Source organism: Oncorhynchus masou, chromosome 24 (assembly GCF_036934945.1).
Source record: "Oncorhynchus masou masou isolate Uvic2021 chromosome 24, UVic_Omas_1.1, whole genome shotgun sequence".
Classification (NCBI taxonomy): Eukaryota; Metazoa; Chordata; class Actinopteri; order Salmoniformes; family Salmonidae; genus Oncorhynchus; species Oncorhynchus masou.
The window spans coordinates 63,980,382-64,001,580 of record NC_088235.1 but is presented as its reverse complement, the minus strand read 5'-3'; the positions used below and the strand labels follow the sequence as shown (position 1 = coordinate 64,001,580).

General features: G+C 41.7%; 2 protein-coding genes across 5 annotated transcripts; one reads left to right on the top strand and one right to left on the bottom strand.

Annotated features, from left to right (window-relative positions):
- Window positions 1-1,459: 1,459 nt before the first annotated feature.
- On the top strand, window positions 1,460-5,934 carry LOC135512465 (serum amyloid P-component-like). 3 transcript variants are annotated; one of them, XM_064934515.1, is made up of 5 exons: window positions 1,460-1,637; window positions 3,142-3,396; window positions 3,492-3,549; window positions 4,167-4,269; window positions 4,512-5,934. In XM_064934515.1, exons 3-5 carry the CDS (start codon window positions 3,492-3,494, stop codon window positions 5,029-5,031), a joined length of 681 nt encoding a protein of 226 aa, XP_064790587.1. In that variant the 5' UTR covers window positions 1,460-1,637; window positions 3,142-3,396; the 3' UTR covers window positions 5,032-5,934. The 3 variants fall into 3 exon arrangements, with proteins under 3 accessions (XP_064790587.1, XP_064790585.1, XP_064790586.1); XM_064934513.1 differs by lacking the exon at window positions 3,142-3,396; XM_064934514.1 differs by lacking the exon at window positions 3,142-3,396 and having other exon boundaries at window positions 1,460-1,642.
- Window positions 5,770-20,884, bottom strand: LOC135512464 (molybdenum cofactor sulfurase-like). 2 transcript variants are annotated; one of them, XM_064934512.1, is made up of 16 exons: window positions 20,610-20,882; window positions 17,744-17,833; window positions 13,420-13,486; window positions 13,025-13,290; window positions 12,646-12,775; window positions 12,419-12,495; window positions 11,932-12,131; window positions 11,620-11,736; window positions 11,126-11,521; window positions 10,718-10,880; window positions 8,978-9,065; window positions 8,602-8,726; window positions 7,042-7,138; window positions 6,642-6,783; window positions 6,451-6,555; window positions 5,770-6,094 (listed from the first exon to the last, which is right to left on the bottom strand). In XM_064934512.1, the coding sequence occupies exons 1-16, from the start codon at window positions 20,752-20,754 to the stop codon at window positions 6,002-6,004; spliced, it is 2,301 nt and encodes a 766-aa protein (XP_064790584.1). In that variant the 5' UTR covers window positions 20,755-20,882; the 3' UTR covers window positions 5,770-6,001. The 2 variants fall into 2 exon arrangements, with proteins under 2 accessions (XP_064790584.1, XP_064790583.1); XM_064934511.1 differs by having other exon boundaries at window positions 12,646-13,290; window positions 20,610-20,884.
- Between the last annotated feature and the right edge of the window lie 315 nt (window positions 20,885-21,199).

Genomic DNA, 21,199 nt, shown 5'->3' with positions numbered 1-21,199 from the left:
TCTGAGATCACCATGTGCAATGCCAAGCTTCGGCTGGAATGGTGTGAAGCTTGCCGCCATTGGACTCCGGAGCAGTAGAAACGTGTTCTCTGGATTGATGAATCGCTTCACCGTCTAGCAGTCCGACGGATGCACAAAGTGAGGTCCATATAGAAATGGTTTGTTGAGATCGGTGTGGAAGAACTTGACTGGTCTGCACACAGCCCTGACCTCAACCCCATCGAACACCTTTGGAATGAATTGAAACGCAGACTGCGAACCAGGCGTAATCGCCCAACATCAGTGCCGACCTCACGAATGTTCTTGAGGCTGAATGGAAGCAAGTCCCCTTCAGCCATGTTCCAACATCTAGCGGAAAGCCTTCCCAGAAGAGTGAAGGCTGTTATAGAAGCAAAAGGGGGACCAACTCCACAGTAATGCCCATGATTTTGGCATTGTGTAATCATTGACAGTATTTAAAGTCAAGGGTGTTGCCCTTGATTCAGGCCTGCAGAGGGAGCCGCTTGCTCTAGTGTTTGCTTCAAGCACTCTCACTCTTGAGCAAACCTGCCTAGTAAGGGTGCGTTCGTAAATTCCCTCAGGATAACTAATTAATTTATCAACACTCAACACTCCTTGAATATGGCCAGTGTCAGTAAACGTCAGCAAAAAAATTAGGTACAGGGGAAATTGATAACTCTCTGAATTTACTAAGGCATAGAGCGCACTCTGGCTCTCCAGATTGAATTTAGGAACACACCCAAAGAGAAACATTGTAACTTGGTGTTTTAGGGATATGTTGAGAATTACATGATGGAAATTTATACCATTTTACAAGTAGTTTTTTAGTATGTTGGTGTAACAGTATAACTTTTGACCGTCCCCTTGCCCATACCCGGGCGCGAACCAGGGACCCTCCTCACACATCAACAACAGTCACCCACGAAGCATTGTCATCCATCACTCCACAAAAGTCGCGGCCTTTACAGAGCAAGGGGAACTACTACTTCAAGGTCTCAGAGCAAGTGACGTCACCGATTGAAACGCTATTTAGATTTTTGTAAGGGCACACAGCATTTTATCAGCAACAAGCCATTGTTTTTATAGATTTTAGAATATTCACATGGAAATCTGTTGCCAATTGGATGGAAGCCTGGCTAATGTGCTGTTTTGTATGTGTTTATATAGAATATAATAGAATCCACTATGGTATAAATACCTTACTCTTCTCTATTTTATTATTTTGTCAAAAACCTGATCCATCAGGTTTTGACCCTAAAGTCAAGGGAAATTGACTCGTTGAAATTGATAGAAAAATAGTCAGCTGATTGAAAAGAGGAACAGAAAGTCATAAAAATACCACCATACAATTGCAGATACATTAGAATGCTGTGTTAACACTTTCACAACCCCTACTGTCGCATGACTAACAGTCATGCGGTCAGAAAACAATAAGTTGACCATGATTTTTTCTCAAATGACCCTTTTTTTTGTGTGAAAGTGCAGAACTTGCTAAATGTAATTCCTGGCAGCCAGGGGCCTTTTACATTATAACCGACTCGCTTGCATAACTAACCTATTTCACAAAGACTGAAGATGAGCATTTAAACAACAGGAGAACGAATCCTCCAAGATAAATCAGTTTTTTTACAAAACCGGTAAGGTAGGCAACATTATCATAACATTAAGATGACATTATTATAACATGAACATATTATTATTCTAACCACTAAAATGTGTAATGTACAGTACAAGTCAAAGGTTTGGACACACCTACTCACTACAGTTTTTCTTAATTTGTACTATTTTCTACATTGTAGAATAATAGTGAAGGTAATCAAAACTATGAAATACCACATATGGAATCTTGTAGTAACCAAAAAAGTGTTAAACAAATCAAAATATAAGGCGGGGGGGGGGGGTATACAGGGGTATACAGAAGATAGCCCTACTTGGTAAAAGACCAAGTCCGTATTATGGCAAGAACAGCTCAAATAAGCAAAGAGAAATGACAGTCCGTTACATTAAGACATGAAGGTCAGTCAATGCAGTCGTTTTTTCATGTGCAAATGCAAGTGCTGTGATGAAACTGGCTCTTATGAGGACCGCCACAGGAAAGGAAGACCCAGAGTTACTTCTGCTGCAGAGGATAAGTTCATTAGAGCTACCAGCCTCAGAAATTGCAGCACAAATAAATGCTTCACAGAGTTCAAGTAACAGACACATCTCAATATCAACTGTTCAGAGGAGACTGCATGAAATCATGCCTTCATGGTCGAATTGCTGCAAAGAACCACTGCAAAGAAATTATCCTTCGGTCTGATGAGTCCAAATTTGAGAGTTTTGGTTCCAACCACTGTGTCTTTGTGAGACGCAGAGTAGTGAACGGATGATCTCTGCACGTGTGGTTCCCACCATGAAGCAATGAGGAGGAGGTGTGATGGTGTGGGGGTACTTTGCTTTTGACACTGTTGGTGATTTATTTCGAATTCAAGGCACACTAAACCAGCATGGTTACCACAGCATTCTGCAGCAATATACCATCCCATCTGGTTTGCGCTTCGTGGGACTATCATTTGTTTTTCAACAGGACAATGACCCAACACACCTCCAGGTTATGTAAGGGCTATTTGACCAAGAAGGAGAATGATGGAGTGCTGCATCAGGTGACCTGACATACCAGGTGAAGCTGGTTGAGAGAATGCCAAGTGTGTGCAAGGCTATCATCAAAGGTGTCTACTTTGAAGAATCTAAAATGTATTTTAATTTGTTTAAACATTTTTTGGTTACTACATGATTCTATATGTTATTTCATAGTGTTGATGTCTACACTATTATTCTACAATGTAGAAAATACTACAAATAAAAAAACTATTGAATGAGTAGGTCTGTCCAAACTTTGACTGGTACTGTATATGTGTGCATACACTGAGTATACAGAACGTTAAGAACACCTGCTCTTTCCATGACAGACTGACCAGGTGAAAACTATGATCCCTTATTGATGTCACTGGTTAAATCCATTTCAATTAGTGTAGATAAAGGGGGGAGACAGGTTAAAGAAGGATTTTTCAGCTTTGAGACAATTGAGACATGGATTGTGCATGTGTACCATTCAGAGGGTGAATGAGCAAGACAAAATATTTAAGTGCCTTTGAACAGGGTATGGAAGTAGGTGCCGGAAACCGTTTTGTGTCAAGAACTGCTCAACAGTTTCCCATGTGTATCAAGAATGGTCCACCACACAAAAGACATCCAACCAACTTGACACAACTGTGGGAAGCATTGGAGTCAACAAGGGCCAGCATCCCTGTGGAATGCTTTCGACACCTTGTAGAGTCCACGCTCCGATGAATTTAGGCACATCTGAGAGCAAAAGGGGGGAGTGCCACTCAATATTCGAAAGGTGTTCCTAAGGTTTGGTATACTCAGTGTATTTGTGTTAATGTAATGCAATTTTTTATTTTTAAAAAAAGGATGTGTTTTGATTGGATTACATTTTCTTTCTATAGATGGAGAGACTCTTTCTTGTGCATGTTCTGTTTACAATGTGCTGGGCTGTGCCTCAAGGTGAGAAGTCTGACCATTTATTCCTAAATCCAAAGCCTAAAGTTTGTCACGCTACAATAGATATATTGTCTCTGTATTTTATTTATTCATGTATCCTTTTTCCAAGACAGAAAGTAGGTGCCAAGGTAGCCTAAAGATCTTGAGAAAAAAGCAATCAGTCTATTTTTAGGTTAGAACAGAATAAACAGTCATTCATGCAATTATTAATGATTGAATTAACTCTCTCAAAAAGTCTTGGTGCCTGACAATACTGTCTCCACATGTCGAATATGATAATTATTCAGATCTAAATGGCCTACAAGAGAAATTTACATCAGAGCATGTATTGTACTGTGGGCTCCTGAGTGGAGCAGCGGTCTAAGGAACCACAACTCAGTGCAAGCGGCATCACTACAGTCCCTGGTTTGAATCCAGGCTGTATCACATCCGGCTGTGATTGGGAGTCCCATAGGGCGGCACACAATTGGCCCAGGATTGTCCGGGTTTGGCGGTCATTGTAAATAAGAATTTGTTCTTAACTGACTTGCCTAGTTAAATAAAGGTTCAATAAATATATATCATTTGTTCATCATACAGAGGCTACCAGTATTTACAATGTACTCTCTCTGTCTCATCAGACCTCTCAGGTAAAATGTTCACATTTCCAAAGGAGTCTGTCTCTGATCATGTGGGGCTAATACCAAAGGGAGAAAACTATCCTTCTGTGACAGTATGTCTCAGGTAATCAATGTAGTATTCAATACTTCAATATGTCTGTATCTAGCATGAGAAAGCTGTGCAATGCATATTGGCAACAATACTATGGTGTGAGCTGCAGTCAAACGTCTTTGAAATATTTATTTTTCAGTGGTAATTCTTTGTAAATAAGTGGTTCATATTTTTTTTGGTTGCATTTAGTTCATTTCAGCCACAAAATGAATTTCCAAGGCTTAGCTAATGTGTGTATTATGAATTTCATAAAGGTATTTCACAGATGTCAAGAGGGCGTTTTCCATCTTTTCCATGGCAACTCCGACAAGCACCAATGACTTTCTGTTGTTCAAAGAGTCCAATGGTGACATGGAGCTACATGTTAGATATGTGGGAAGTACATTCGCAGGGCTACCAGATGAGCAGAACATGTGGATGGCTCTGTGTGGGAGCTGGGACTCAGTCACCGGACTCAGTCAGGTTTGGATCAATGGGAAGCCAAGTGCAAGGAAGATGGGACACACTGCTAGGAGTGTGCTGAATGGAAAACCCATCATAATCCTAGGTCAGGACCAGGATTCTTATGGTGGAAATTTTGATAAAGGACAATCGTTTATTGGTCAACTCACTGATGTACACATGTGGAATTATGTTCTGTCACCTTGTGAGATCCAGCGCTTCACAAGCGACTTAAATTTCACCCCTGGGAATGTACTTAACTGGAGGTCCCTTGAATACACGATTAATGGGCATGTTGTTCTAGAAAACAAGCAAACACCCTGCCAAGAATGAGCAGTGTCAACCAATCATTCAGCGTGTTGGGAAATGTTGACTATAATCAAACATCTGAATATGCTTGTGTGTCTATTCACAACTATCCTGCAAATCATCATAAAAAGTGTTTTTCTAATCAAATCAAGAAACACATTATATTCTTTCCTAAAGCAATATCTTCCAATGAATCTAATAAAATTACACTCTTTATAGTAAATTGTGTATTTCAGTGCAGGCTCATTGCAAGCCCAGTCTGGGGACAGAGGGGATGGCAACATGGTTGGGAACGGTGTGATACATTTTTAAAAGTTGGCACCCGGGTTAAAGGTCGAATTCAGACGTTTTTAAAGGGCAATTTCTCACGGCAAGAATTTTGCTTGGACTGTCTGGGTGTGGTCTGAGTGGGGAGGGGGAAACTGAAAAGTAGCTTTTATTGGCAGAGAGGTTTGGAACTTTCTTATTGGTCTATAGACTAATTTACTGCCAAATTAGTCGGGCATGGTGACATCACCATGCAAGGTCAAAACTCCACCCCACCAAAACAGCCTGAAATTTCAAGCAGTTAGTTCAAACAGCTCTTACACTAAAAGGGCATTATCATCATTCTCACTATTCCACAGTATTATTCCGACTTCATAGTGTGGAAATATATATAAAACACAGAAAAATCCTGTTTTTATTTGGGTAAGCAAACATACTTAATCCACATGTTTAAGGACAAAGTTAACCAAATCAGTTTTTCAAAGATAAACCCACCAAAATACAGTTTTGTTTATTTACAAAACATTAAAATCATGTAAACTTAAAAGGTTCAGTAATTGATTTACACTTCAGTCTGAATGAGCTCTGTTATTTCCTGGGTTGTCTAGCAACATGCAAACACTTACGCAAACACTTCAAATAAATTGAAATTGTATCCCATGCAATGTTTGCTGAACATTTTTCACGGTCCAGACAAACGAAAACACAACTGGAATTGGTAACCTTATCATGACATTTCAGACTTTACAGACGAGCCAACAGATAGGGTAGAATTAGAGTCTTCCAGTGATTGGTGAACCAGGTACACACCAAATGTCACCTAAAAAACAATCAGAACACATTTACAGCATACTTACTGAATGGGCAAAATGGACATTGTATCCAAAATGGATCATTTGGGGATAAAGGATACTGTGTACTTTGCTGTGTGCTTTCTTTGTGATTTTTCTTTGTTTTCTATGTACTCTGACTACCTCCTATTCTAAGGTCAATAACACAGACTGTTGCAAATGCAGTCCTCCCAATAGGAAGTCAGATGGTGTGTCATAGGAAAAAACGCTACACACCCTGGAACATATTGTCACACACTGAAATTAAACACAACTTCCCCGCTCTCTCTCTCAATCTCTCTCTCTGTCACACACATACACACTGCAGCAGTTGTTTTACACTGACCTTCCCCTTGCGATAGGCAGAGAGAGACAGAAGAGGCTCCTTGGTCTTGGCTCCTGTGCTCTGATCAACCCCGATCATCTGGCACCTGCCACACCGACCTGCCACCTTCACATCACAAAGAGATGATGCAGTTATAGCTTTTCATTACCATTTCAGTAATAAGTGTCCCCGTTTATGATCTGCATCCTCACCTGGAAATGAGTATTTCCAATAATCAAGTGTGACCAATCATCTTCCTCAAATGGCTCCTTTCCAGAGATGACTAAATTGGCCCGAAATCGACTAATAAGCGTCTGGGTGTCAAGAGGCTGATGGCCATCAGAGGATTCCTGTCTGTACCACAGATGGACCACAAGGAACAAGATAAAAAGGATGGCTCACATTAATAAAAAATAATTGATCATTCAAATGTAACTGTTAACAGACATTACCTGGGGATTGTTGTGAATAAACTCCCTGCTATCAACCAATCAGCATCCAGGATTCAAACAACCCATTTTATAATGCAGAATTTAGTATGTCACAAATTTCAAATGTCCTCCACCAAGAATGAGTGAGGCCTTCAGGCAATAATAACATGTTATACTATACCTGTTTGTGATATGTCTCTGAAGCAAATCGACACTGGCACGGTTGACTATTAGGTACTGGGCTTCATTCACCAATGAGAGGGCAGTGGACGAGACCTCTGGGGCAAGTCATTATGCATTTAAGAGGGCAAAGAAAATTCCAACATTCATGCATATACAATATACTGAACAAAAATATAGACGCAACAGTGTTGTTCCCATGTTTCATGAGCAGAAGGAAAAAAATCCCAGAAATGTTCATTACTCATAAAAAGTGTATTTCTCTCATTCTGTGCACAAATTTGTTTGCATCCCTGTTAGTTAGCATTTTCCAAGTTAATCCATCCACCTGACAGGTGTAGCATATCAATAAACTTATTTAACAGGATGATCATTACACAGGCACACCATGTGCTGGGGACAATAAAAGGCCACTCTCTATAATGTGCAGTTTTGTCACGTAACACAATGCCACAGATGTCTCAAGTTTTGAGGGAGTATGCAATTGGCATGCTGACAGGACAGCAGGAATTTCCACCAGAGCAGTTGCCAGAGAATTTAATGTTAATTTCTCTACCATAAGCCGCCTCCAACTTCGTTTTAGAGAATTTGGCAGAACTCCCAAAGTGTAACACCAGCCTGGACATCCACATCTGGTTTCTTCAGCTGTGGGATCGTCTGGGGGGGTACTTCTGTATGTAACAAAGTCCTTTTGTGGGGACAAAACTCATTCTAATTGGCTGGGCCTGGGTTCCCAGTGGGTGGGCCTGGCTCCCAAGTGCGTGGGCTTACCCAGCTGGTCATGCGCCATCACAATCTTCAGTCTCTTTCCCACTACTCTCTCCTCTATTATCCTATCATCTCTCCATTCTGCTAAATCCTTCTCCACACAGGAAGACGCGCAGGTCCTAATCTAGGCACTTGTCATCTGCCGTCTGGACTACTGGAACTCGCTGTTGGCTAGGCTCCATGCTTGTGCCATCAAACCTCTGCAACTTATCCAGAACACTGCAGCCTGCCTGGTTATCAACCTTCAAGTTCTCCCAAGTCACCCTGCTGCTGCGCACACTCCACTGGCTTCCAGTTGAAGCTTGCATCCACTACAAGAGGATGGTGCTTGTCTCCAGAGCATCAAGAGGAACAGCCCCTCGCTACCTTCAGGCTATGCTCAAATCCTACACCCCAAGCCAAGCACTCCGTTCTACCACCTCTGGTCTCTTGGCCCTCCCACCCCAACAGGATAGAAGCTCCCACTAAGCACAGTCCAAGCTCTTCTCTGTCCTGGCACTCCAATGTGGGAACCAGCTTCCCCCTGAAGCTAGGACAGCAGAGTCCCTGCCCATCTTTCTGAAAGCACCTGAAACCCTACCTTTTCAAAGAGTATCTTAAATAATCCCCTCCTCACCTCAAACTGACTTTGCTGATAGCTAGATGGGACAACCCCATATCACAGTAGTTATCTTAAGATGAATGCACTAACTAACTCGCTTTGGATGAGAGCGTCTGCTAACTGACTAAAATGTCAAATGATACTCTAGTATTGCATCTGAAATTAAGTTTACCAAGGACATTTCCCTTTCACCTTTTTCATGGCCCTTTTTCATGTTGCGACTGAAATCAGGACTTTGCCTTATCAAACGACAAGGCTGTCCAAGGAACTCTGAGAGCCATGATGCAGCTTCATCGCCACAGTCCACTGTCTCCACCCTTGGGATGGAGAGAATACAATAACAACCATTACAACATTTCTGAATCAAGGAGATGGTCAAATATCCTTATTTTAAATGATCTGTTATAACATCTGAAGGTGACTAAAAGGCATTGAAAAAAATACTCAGTGGCAGACCAATGTTTGTGGGAAAATGCGTCAAAATGAAACATGTCATTCTGATGATACATGTCTTTCAAGCCTACTCTACAAAGACATAGCTAGTAGTTTAATAAAAAAGCCAACTCACCTGTCACCACACACCATGTTTTGACACACCCTATGACTCTGGGGTGGCTCGCTGTGGTTTTTCAAAGGGACACAAATAGTGTTCATTCCTGAGAGAGAAGAGGAACTCTTTTAGAACAGTTCTGAAAATGTGTTACTGAAATGTATTTGACGGGTGCTGCTGAATAAAGATTCCTGACGTGTCACAATAAAACATTTTATAAATGTGTATATATATACTCAGTTTATTAGGTACACCACCCCTTTCACGAAAATGGTTCGCTCCTAGAGACAGTGAGTCACGTGGCCGTGGCTTGCTATATAAAACAGGCGGACAGGCATAGAGGCATTCAGTTACAGTTCGCTTGAACGTAAGAATAGGCTAAACGAATGACCTAAGTGACATGGTATGATTGTCGGTCTAGGCGTGCCGGTTCCAGTATTTCAGAAATGGCCGGCATCCTCTACTTCTCACGCATGACAGTGTCTATCTAGGGTTTACCGAGAATGGTGCGACAAACAAAAAACTTCCAGTCAGCTGCGGTCTTGTGAGCGAAAACAGCTCGTTGATGAAAGATCGAAGGAGAACGGCAAGAAGTGTGCAAGCTAAGAGGCAGGCCACAAACAGGCAAATAATGGTGCAGTACAACAGTGGTGTGCAGAGCGGAATCTTGTACTGCACAACTCGTTAGTCCTTGTCGTGGATGGGCTATTGCAGCAGACGACCACACCGGGTTCCACTCCTAAAGGCTAAAAACAAGAAAAAGCAGCTCCAGTGGGCACGCGATCCCCAACACTGGACAATTGAGGAGTGAAAAAACATTGCCGGGTCTGACAAATCTAGGTTCCTGTTGAGTCATGCTGATGGTCAGGATTTGGTGTAAGCAGCATGAGTCCACGGCCCCATCCTGCCTGGTGTCAACAGTACAGGCTGGTGGCAGTGTTGTAATGGTGTGGGGAATGTTTTTCTGGCACACGTTAGGTGCCTCAATACCAATTGAACAATGTTTCCATGCCATGAAAAATTCAGGCTTTTCTGGAGGCAAAGGGAGATCTTTGATGTTATGGTGCTATTTTGCTTCCACCGGTCCAGGGGCCGTTGTTAAGGTCAACGGCATCATGAACTTTATCTAGTACCAGGTCATTTTAGCCAAAAATCTGGTTGCCCTTGAGGTTGAAACTTGGTCACAAGTGGATCTTTCAGCAAGACAATAACCCCAAGCACACATCAAAACAAAATAATAAATGGTTAATTGAACACAAAATAAACATTTTGCAATGGCCATCTCAGTCTACGGACTTTAGACCCATTGAAAACCTGTGGTTTGATTTGAAGAGGGCAGTCCATAAGCACAGATGAAGGATATCAAGGAGCTGGAAAGATTCTGTATGGACAAATGGTCTAAGATTCCTCCCAATGTGATCTCCAATCACACAAAAAAAGGCTCAGCTCTGTTATCCTTGCAAGGTGAGGTATGGGAAGGTATTGAAAACAGGGGTGCCTAAAACATTATTACTTGTTAAACAAAATGTCTTTCTCTGGGCAATTGTATTAGTATAAAATCATAATAAAAAAACATTTGCATACAACATTTACATTTTAGCAGACACTCTTACCCAGAGCGACATACAGTAAGTAGTGAGTGTGCTTACATTATTTATATAATATAGCTCAGATTTGAATAATTTATTTTATAGTCTTTTTTGCACATCCTTATCAGGGGTGCCACAACCTTCGGAACTGACAATATAGATGTCTGACCTGAGGCCTGCAGGAGCAGTGTGTTTGAGGGCAGGTAGATCTGTGGATGAATGAGGCATAAGCGTGGTTCTCTCTTTTGGTTCAGACACACTCTATTACCATTCACCACCATCCAACCCCGGTCATGGAGCAGACCCAGAGCACCCACTGGCCAGTCAGTCACCTGCATAAACACATATCACAATCAAAACACCGAAGAAGTGAGAAATCAATTAATAGTACTGCTAGGCCAACACACATATTGTAATTGTGTTTAGTTGATGAAATAGTACTTCTTACAACTAATATCCAACAATAGGTTTTTGATACTTTTATCAAATCATAATATGGGTATTTGGTGAACCCTAATCATTTGCATTGTGGATTTAATGACAGCCAAACAATATTAAAAGTGAAATGTGCTCAAACCTCAAACGCTGCACAGGATTTGATTGGATATATGTAAATGTTAGTCAGAGTCTGGGCCTTCTCATGGCTCTTTGCATCTTTGGTGATGGCCTTCCCTCCACGTTGGTTCACAACTAGATCTGTAGATGCATGCTCTCTCTCATCTATGTGGTCAGGTTTACCATTGGTAAGCATGGTGAGCAGACATTGACTGGAACCTTTAGAAGAGGTGTTCGATTTCAGTCTGTCTAGTTTATCTTGGTCCACTTTTACTGGTTTCTCCACAAAGCAGTCCGCAACGAAGTTCAGGAAGTTTTTGCAGTCCTGGAAGGTTGACATGTAGCCGAAAGATACACGCACAGATCCCGTTGGACGGCCGTCTACCAGGTCTATGTTGTCTCCACAGACATGACCCGCCTTGAAGGACATGACAACAGTATATTAAGATGAAGAATGATCTTTATTGTCTTTTGCACAAGCACATGTGCAATGACACTTTACAATTCATTGCTCACCTGTAGGTTGCTCTTCACCACTTGATTGGTGATGCCAAGGAAGAGCTGACAGGCACCTGTGTTGCAGAAGCAACCTGTCCGCAAATGGATATTAAAAAGACTAGCCAGCTTGTCCACCTGAGGAGACGAGAAAATGGAAAATGGCTAGACATTTAAATCAATCAGAAGAAATGTAAGACAAAAAAATTAATTGCATTCATAACACACTTAGGCTTTGTTAATTATGAATCTACTTCTGTGTGGATGTGTGAAAGAAATAAATGCAACAAAAATCTCGGGCGCAGTAAATAAAATAAGCTAATTTGAGTGGACCTGAGAGTATCCAATCATTTGTCCATGACAGTCCATCAAGTTGAAGTTGAGGATGGCTCCCTGTGTGCTCGGGTTCTCAAACTCACTGTCGGAGTATATCTGAGCAACCGGTTGTCCGTTGCCATGGCAAAGACTAGACAGCAACATGTAGGTATAGCGTGTTAAACCAAATGTATGCAGCTGGATCTTGTCCATACCTCCTGAAGGAGAAAGAAAATGATACTGAGCTGCAATACAATAGCAGAAGGGTTTCATTGACTCATTTCAATCTCTGTTGAATATTGGTCCTCTCCTTACTGATGTTAAAGATTTCTGTCAAATTGATTTAATGAACAACCACTCAACCATTTGAAAATGATTTAACATTCGGAGTTCTTACTTTGATACTTCATGTAACGACAGATGACATTGATGCATTATAGTGATGCATATTGATGCATCACTTTTTGTTTCATCCATGTCTTTTAAATGATTCACATGTACATACCTGTGAGCGTGTGGAGAGAATCAAAACTATGATTTAGAGCAATGATGTCTAGGAAAGAGACGGTGCCATCTTCAAACCTTAATCGAGAACAAAACCACAAGATGTATCACAAAAAAAAGAATCCCACAAAATATTCTCTCTCTAAGCCTTGATCACTCAACTTCATAAATCATATTTGTTCATTTACACGTGCATTATTAAATTTCAAAGCTCATGCAATAGTTTACCGGCTAGACATATTTGACGCTGGCACATAATAGTTATCCCCTGCTAGGTAGGCCGCTGCTGTCCCCCCACCAAAATACGTCTTTCTTAGGAGGGCAGCTGTATCATTCCGGACCAGGAGAGCCCCTAAACCTGTGGGGAAGCCAAACATCTTATAGAAGGAGAAGGGAACAAAGTTAGCTGAGTGCTCCTGCAGATCCAGAGGAGAGCAGCTGGCAAAAGAGGCAGCATCCAGCAGGACGAACCACCGGCCCTTGCTATCACACGCTGGGTAGAGCTGCCGCGCCTGGATGCCCCTCACGTACCCCAGAGGGTATTTTCTGCCAGAGAAATTGCTCTGTGCTGGGTAACAGAAGAGGTGTGGTGTCTGGCAACTGCTACCTTCACTCTGGTCCACATCTTTGGCTCTGGCCTCTATCTCCTCAGGGGAGACAGGTAGAGAAACTACTCCCAGTGCTGAAATAACTCCTCTGATACCAACCACTGAGGTATGGTTATCGGTCAGATAGCAGAACTGACTGGCTGGCTCCGCAGCAGTGGGAGGCCTCCAGGGAAAGCTCTCAGCGACTAATTTGAGAGCTGCCGTACTGCCAGACGTGAAAATCACTGAGTATTCGTCAGGACTGGTGTTAAAATGCTGCAATATCCTGAAAGAAAATAAATTTCCGTTCAGTACATGTCCTCAATAGAGGAGGGCATAAATTAGTGGTTACACAGTCACATTCATTAGGATGGTATAATGGTGATGAATTATTTCTGTGAAAGGAGAGGCTTACCTGTATCTGACATGCTCCACTGTGTCATGTGTCAGTCTGCTGCTGGGGTTATGGCTGTGAGGGTTGCCTAAAAACAAAAATATTAGAAGAATATATTGAAACTATTTCTCAAGCTAGAATTTTGCTAGAACTGTCTGGGAGTGGAATGAGTGAGGGGGAAACTTAAAACTAGCTGTTATTGGCAAAGAGGTTTGGAACTCTTTGTTATTGGTCTATTCACCAATTTAAAGCCTGGTGATGTCACCAGGCAAACCACACACCAGCACATGCACATAGTCTGATTTAAAAGGTCCTGTGTAAAATGCATTTTCAACCAGCAACTATCAGGAGATAACATCGATGAAATGTTTTCACACTTGTACAGTGTTAGTTTCATCAGCTGTTGTACAATATGATACAAAACACAGGAAAACTTAATTTTAACTAAACAGCAGCCTATTTAGTTGGTGTGGAGCAGCAACAGTCTCTGAGTCGGAAGTTCAGGTGAAAATCAATCAGTCAAATGTAATTATAAAGACATCAGCAGATGTCACAAAGTGCTATACAGAAATGCAGCCGAAAACCCCAAACAGCAAGCAATGCAGATGTAGAAGCATGGTGGCTAGGAACCTAGGAAGAAACATAGAGAGGAACCAGGCTCAAAAATAGGAGGTATTTATTTACAGTGCAGGGCAGGCAGTGATGAAGAAGACTGGATACAAAAGGGTCAGGCAGTGATGAAGAAGACTGGATACAAAGTTGAGTATTTACAAAGTGAACAGTCTGTATTAGGAAAGAATTGTTGACAAAAATACTTGTACATTGCAATTGGCTACTTGGCCAACTGCAAAATTAGAGGACTAAGTCAAACAAACACAGGGCAAAACGCCTATAAACAAATCTGAGTTCGGCAGAGCTATAGCCTAGTAACAGGGAACAAAACCAGAAAAGGAAATTATTTGAGGAACAGAACCCAAACCGAAACACAAGTGATCTATACTGTTCTGGAACAGAACAGTTATTTTAAAAGAATGGGAACCAGTTATTTTTACATTCCAGGCATTTTTTCCCCAGTCTCCTTACTCTGTCACTCACAAACATATTACAGTGCCTACCTGCCTGCCAGCTGGAAATCTTTCCCAGAGGGTGTGCATGTGTATGTGTTGGGTACCTGCCCCTCCCCTCTGAAGCATAGGTTACTATAGCCTACTGCAAGGTTACACACATTATTCAGAAATTAGGGAGAGATGTTTAAAAGAATGGAGTAACTTTTTCAATGGTAGTTAAGGAACCTGTAGTTATCACGTTTCACATTGTATTTATTAACTACAAAAAGCTAAGACGTGTTTTTAATTATAGTTCTGCTCTGCACACACAACAAGCTTGTTAGTTAGCTAGTTAATGTTTGCTCTGGTCCAACGTTAAACCAACTCGGAAGTTCAAAAACGTTCAAAGTTCTCCATAGAAGTCGCCACTCTGTAGCCATAATTCTGTGGGCCTTATTCAGATAATGTATGTCATAACAAGATGCCCAGCACTTCAAGGCAAGCTTCCTCCATCCTCTCTTTATGTGGCATCTCACGCCCTACACTGTGACTGGCATCATAGTGTGTGTGTTTGTATTTCATTATGATTAAACCATGCTGTTAAGACAAAATAAAATTAGCTGTTAACGACTTCCTGTACAGATTAAATCCCTTACCTGCTCCATGGCAAGCTGCTCTATCAACACTGATAGGTGAATTAATTTAATGTAGAGCTAAATGTAAAAAATATATAGTTTTCAGAGGTTTAAAAAGGAAGGCAGATGACCTAGGTGTGACATTATGGCCCAATCCAGCCTTTTTGCCTAAGGTTTTGTCACCCGTTCACATCAATCAAGCCCTCGAGCTGGAGGCCTACTGCCCCCCTCCTTTCCAGAATGCGGAGAAGGAGGAAGCAAATCTCCTGTGTCCAGTCCGTTCCCTCAAATGCAATATGCATGCCATGGCGCACTACAGGAAGTCAGACCAGCTGTTTCTGTGCTTTGGCGGGAAGTAAGTCCGGTGCTGCTGGGTAAATTGTCCAACGCCCGACCCCCGCCATTCAGTTTATGCCCCCACATCTGTTTGTGGGGTATGAGGGGGGGCTGACAATGGCCACAGCCTCTTGGGGCTGCATCGCCGTCTTGGGCTGGCGAGCACCTGTTTTAGGCTAGTGGTAGGGCCAATGGCATGTGTAGGGCTGGGCTGAGTTAGAGCAGCAAGGTTGGCGTGCGTCAAGCCTCCCTCTGCCCCGACTCTGTGATGATGCCTGGTTTCTGGGCTGTGCGTTCCACAGCGGTGTTGCCTGACTCAGCTGTTTTGTACATTTGATGACGCACTCAGCCGTGGGGCTAAAGAGCATTACGGGGACCACTGGGAGCTTTCTCAGCATCCTCCTGGAGTCATTGGACATTGGGCGAAACAGACCTGGCGACGAGTCACAACCACGGTGGACATCAGTCTGCCTAGCTCTCTAGTCATGATTGCAAATGCCTGAGGAGATACATCATTCAGGCTGCAGAGATCCAGATCTGCTATGAATTCATCCACCTTAGGCATATGGTCCAGCCCATATTGTTTTGTGTCGCCCATGGCAGGTAGCATCCTACGATCCTTGCCGTAGTGGGCAAGAGTTTGATCAGAGCCTTGGAATGACTCCTCTAACCCATCTTTAGCATTGAGACTCAATGTGTCTACAACACTGGTTGGCCCCTTTCCTTCGTAATGTTGGGCATGTCATCATCCTGGTCACTAAAGTGCCGGTTGGATGCCTGAATGGAGAGAAGGTCATCATCACGGCTATCCTCTGTTGCGTCCCCCATTCTGGAGGGTGCTAGAGGGCCCCGACTCAGGGTGCTTGAGGGAATTCAAAATATATTTTTTCTGCTCTATCTCAGAGGATAAGAAATCGACCTTCCAAGTGAGGTTCTTATTTTTTTAACCTTTTTCACCTATTATATTACTTAAATCATTAACTAATATAATAGTAACCGGGGACTGTATTACAACAGCTAGCACAATATACAGTAAAAGGTAAAGAGCTACAATAATCTGGCGGGAGTTGTACAGCCCTGCAAAATCATTTTAGGTGAGCCTAGCTATGACCACTGTGCTGGAGCTGGAGAGATATGTTTAAAGGTAAGCTTATTTATGTGAAACACACACAAATGGCCATCGTTTGGTAAGCCAAGCTAACAACACACAGTGGAGTTGGTAGACTGTCAGTAATACATGTCAGTAATACCTGGGGAGAGGGATGCCTAGGGAAGGCAATGCGAATCTCACGTCTTATAGCTGGCTAGGCTAACAACCTTCCTAGACGCGGTTATCTAGGGAAGTGACCCATTCGAGTTTTAAATAGTTGAAGGACGACTAGTGCCAGGTGGCCTTGATAACGAGCATAGCAATGGAGGATATCTTGACAAGGTTAGCACCGAAGTACGGTGGACAACACACACATATAAACTAGCTGGTGGGCTAAGTCAGCACAACACAAGAAAGCCCGATATCCTTTGATAAAAGGGATAGGTAGGGGAGAGCTGTCACACAGGATCGGAGGGCAAATTTTGCGCTCTGACACACAGGTCACAGGCTGTTGGTGACAGACTGACAATACACACAACTCACACAGAGTTTACCTACCGGGACCTGGGAAGATGCAATCTGAACAACGGGAGCAGCGGAGCAGTCAACTTGTGCTATACAGCTCCGCTGAATTTGCGAGAATAAATAAGAGACAGTGCATGGTAGAGCATGGTCTGCCGTTTTATATGAACACTGGGGCATGTCCTCCCATGCTGTCTGGTCACTGGTGTGACTGTTGTTATAACTCGACCTGTGTGGAACGTGAGGGATATAACCCATACTATACTGTCAACCATACTGACAGTCTGAAAGGTATGACGTAGAACTGGTCGGAGCAGTGGAATGGAATGAAAAATAATTATGGTTCTGTTCGGAACTAAACTAGTGGAAAATCATTTGTTACCCCAACAAGTAGCTCTCCATGAATAAGGAGAATGGGGATCCTAAAATGACTTGCCCTGACCTGGCATACACCATTCACCCTCTTTAAAAAGGTAAATTCTTAATAAACAGTGATAATAATACGCTTGAATGGCAATAGTATTGTACAATTGACATGCAATGGCCAATACATTACTTGTTAATAAAAACAAGAGCATAATTTACATAAATAGTCCAAACGTGTATTTAGCAATCCCAGATTTCCCCTTTAATTAAATGACTTTTTACACTTGTAACAATTCAGCACATTATATCAGTTGCAGCTAATTATATTTGGTATGTGAGGAAATACTCACCATATACATTCGTGCAGATATCCTGATAGAATTCTCTCACCAATGACTCAGGATATAGTGTTGTTCCAGCATGATCCAGGTATGTAATGCCTGTCAAAAAGTTGGTTTTGAAATTAGAGAAATCTCGGCAAAGAGTCTTTATCTGGATATACCCTGCTGAAAAAAACTGTTCTAAAAAACAAGCTGGTCAGTGCTGGTATGATGCTAGTCAAGCTGGTCTGACCAGCATGGTCACTCTGGTTTAGCTGGTGACCAATCTTTGCTGTGTTTTGGACACTGGCGACCAGCCTTCACTGGGTTTTGGACAGTGAAACAGTTTATGCTGGTGATTTTTTTATTTATTTTTTACCTTTATTTAACCAGGCAAGTCAGTGAAGAACAAATTCTTATTTTCAATGACGGCCTAGGAACAGTGGGTTAACTGCCTGTTCAGGGGCAGAACGACAGATTTGTACCTTGTCAGCTCGGGGGTAACCTTCCGGTTACTAGTCCAACGCTCTAACCACTAGGCTACCCTGCCGCCCCGTGATGCTGGTATACCAATATGGTCTTGCTGGTTTTGCTGGTGAACAGCCTTTGCTGTATTTTGGACACATACCAGCTTATACTGGTGATGCTGGTAAACAAGCTGGTCTGTGATGGTCTTGCTGGTCAATCTGGTCTGATCACACCCATCATTATCATATTCCCCAGCATTCTCTACTGCGGATTCATTTTTATAATTGTTTGTTTCAATATATTTTTTGTTTGTTGTGTTTGTGTATGTACATTGAGTGATTAATTAATACTATATTACACAAAGTTACATCACAGAACTGTGGGAAAGGAGTGTTTGTCAGGTGAGGGTGAAGGACACTGTCTACAGGTGTCCTAGCTAGCTAATTACCGGTGGGTGTCGACCCGCTTCCCGCCTGTGTACTTGGGTCCTAGCTAGCTAGTACACAGTGTCTTTCGACCCCAGCTTTTCCGACAACCTGCCCTCGGTGAAACGTTAACAGAACTGCGGGAAAGCAGTGCTCGGCAGGTGGGGGCAGGTGGGGGGGGGGGCAAAGAACACTTTCTCCCGGTGTCCTGGATAAATAACTACCGGTGTAGTTATCCTGGATAGATAACTACCCCGCCTCCGGCCTGTGTATCGGAGTCGTAGCTTAAACATTGACCAAAAGAACACCCACATGCAGGAATGCCCTGAATTGCAGGCCCCAAGCACACCCTTCTTGTTTTTTCAGCAGGGTAATCACTTATGTGCATCTAATAACAACATTGTCATAAGAACACAACAACATATTATGGAGGACCAAACCTGCTGAAATTATAATTAAATAAAGTAATAAATACATGCACACATAGATTAATTAATGAATCCAAACATAATTTAAAAAATGAGCAAGCAAATACAAAAACACTGACTAAAATTAATATTCTCTACATATCTGTACGTATTCAATTATTTATCTAATTGTTCAAACTTTAATTAATTTGATTAATTTATATATTTTTTTGTATTTATTCCTCCAATATCATGAGGAGGTTTCAATCAAACTTCTGTGGGTGGTATCTAACACACCATTGCTTGATCAATGTCACAGCACGTGGGTGGGTATAATTTGTGGAACGTTCCAACAGGATCCTGTTCCAAAAACGTTGTAAATTACAAGGTTGACAACAAACAAGGCATACAAAGTAGCATGATCAATTCACCTAGCTAACTAGTTCACCACATAGCTTATTCTTAATGTTTGTCCAAGATTAAACATCAGTATCTTTAAACAACTAAAGAGGCTCAAGACAGAGACATTTTTCGGAATAAACGTGGTGAGTGAAAACTTAATGAAACAGCCCACCCCCTACCCGGTATTTTATTCGGCCGCTATACAACTCCGTATGCGTTGTTTGTTGGCAACCTTGTTATTTACGAAGTTTTTGGAATAGATTCCTGTTGGTACGTTCCACATTTTAAACCCATCCGCAGCACGTTGATTGACTGTTTTTGAACCACCTATGTGAAGCGAGCCACAATAACGATTAGCCAATATATTAGAATTTGAGGGTTGCCTTCAAAATAAAAGTCCAGAATGGAAACTGACGCAAACAGATACAAATAGGGGAATCATGCCATATTTTAACTGGATAATAATTAAACGTTTCGAATGTTGTTATATAAATTCAACAAAATACAATAATTGGTTAATTTGAAATTGCACTGTGGATGTATTAGACTTCAGAATTGTATTGGGGCATACTGTAAGTACACCAGTCAATCTACTGTGTATTGAATGTTCATATTGCAATGTACAGCTTTACTTATCGATTTTAGCTCCATGAAATGAGGTATCAGCCTACTCGGTGACAACCACGGAATACAACTGTTTAGAGTTTACACAGCAGCATATAACAGACTTTATCTCCAATGTCCCTCCAAAAAAGTGGCATATCATATCGATACATAGCTATATGCGCTACACATTATTTTTTTGGGGGTGCTAATGTGGAACAACACTTTGAATAAGTGCTGTCATACTTAAACGCAGCCCAGGCAAATGTAATCGCTCAATACGCCGTGGCATTGATCAACCAATGGTGTGTTATATACCACACACAAAGGAAGAAATACATAAATAAATGAGGAAATAATATAAATGAATAAAATGAAAGAAAGTGTGGTTAATTATTTAAATCATGAATACATTTTTTATATGTTTGTGTGCATTTATTTATGTATTTACATATGCATTTATCTATGGCAGATTTGTCCCTGCATAACATATACAGTAGGCAGACCTATGTTACAATGTTACATCACCGGTTTGCATTGAACCAGTTTAATTTAACATAAACCCCACGCAAAAAAAGTAGCCCAATGTACCTTTAATCCTTGAGAACTCCCGTTCTATCACGTCTTGGAAGACACTCTTATAACCGTAATGATTCCACACTTCCTCGAAGCTCTCAAACGTGCACAGTTGATTAAAATTCAACGATTCCTTCTCCATGGCCTCATGCAGTGGCATTTTCGCGTCTTGCACATGTCGAATGGCAGTATCGAGTTGACAAAGTTCTAAGTCCACACAGCATCTCTGACAGACAGTGACAGTCTGTTTTAGTAGTAGTCATTTGTATCGAAACGATTTACCTCGCATTCCCAAGACAATACGACTGAGATCATTATAGATCTGTTACTGAGAATGCAGGAAATGGAATACAACATCATATTTACATTTGAAAGTGGACCGAATCTGTCAATCGGGACAATAAGTGGGCAAAACATAATACTGGCTAATGGAAATGAAATACTGTTGCTATTACGGATTTATCTAGTGATAACCATAACAATTTAAATTCCTATTCAGTCAATTCAAGGAGTGAATTGAAATGTAATTCAAGAATGTGCATAAACACACACACACACATCAATGTAATGTACACACACATGCAGAAATGCAATAATAATCATTT

Bases quoted from the DNA above. Each gene is read 5' to 3' on its own strand.
- LOC135512465 (XM_064934513.1), top strand. From the start codon at position 3,492: ATGGAGAGACTCTTTCTTGTGCATGTTCTGTTTACAATGTGCTGGGCT. The intron at 3,550-4,166 runs GTGAGAAGTCTG...CTGTCTCATCAG, and splicing joins GTGCTGGGCTGTGCCTCAAG to ACCTCTCAGGTAAAATGTTC. The intron at 4,270-4,511 runs GTAATCAATGTA...AATTTCATAAAG, and splicing joins TCTGTGACAGTATGTCTCAG to GTATTTCACAGATGTCAAGA.
- LOC135512464 (XM_064934511.1), bottom strand. From the start codon at position 20,754: ATGCCACTGCATGAGGCCATGGAGAAGGAATCGTTGAATTTTAATCAA. The intron at 9,066-10,717 runs GTCAGACATCTA...CTTCTCTCTCAG, and splicing joins ACTGCTCCTGCAGGCCTCAG to GAATGAACACTATTTGTGTC. The intron at 6,095-6,450 runs GTCAGTGTAAAA...ATTGTTTTTTAG, and splicing joins CTGCCTATCGCAAGGGGAAG to GTGACATTTGGTGTGTACCT.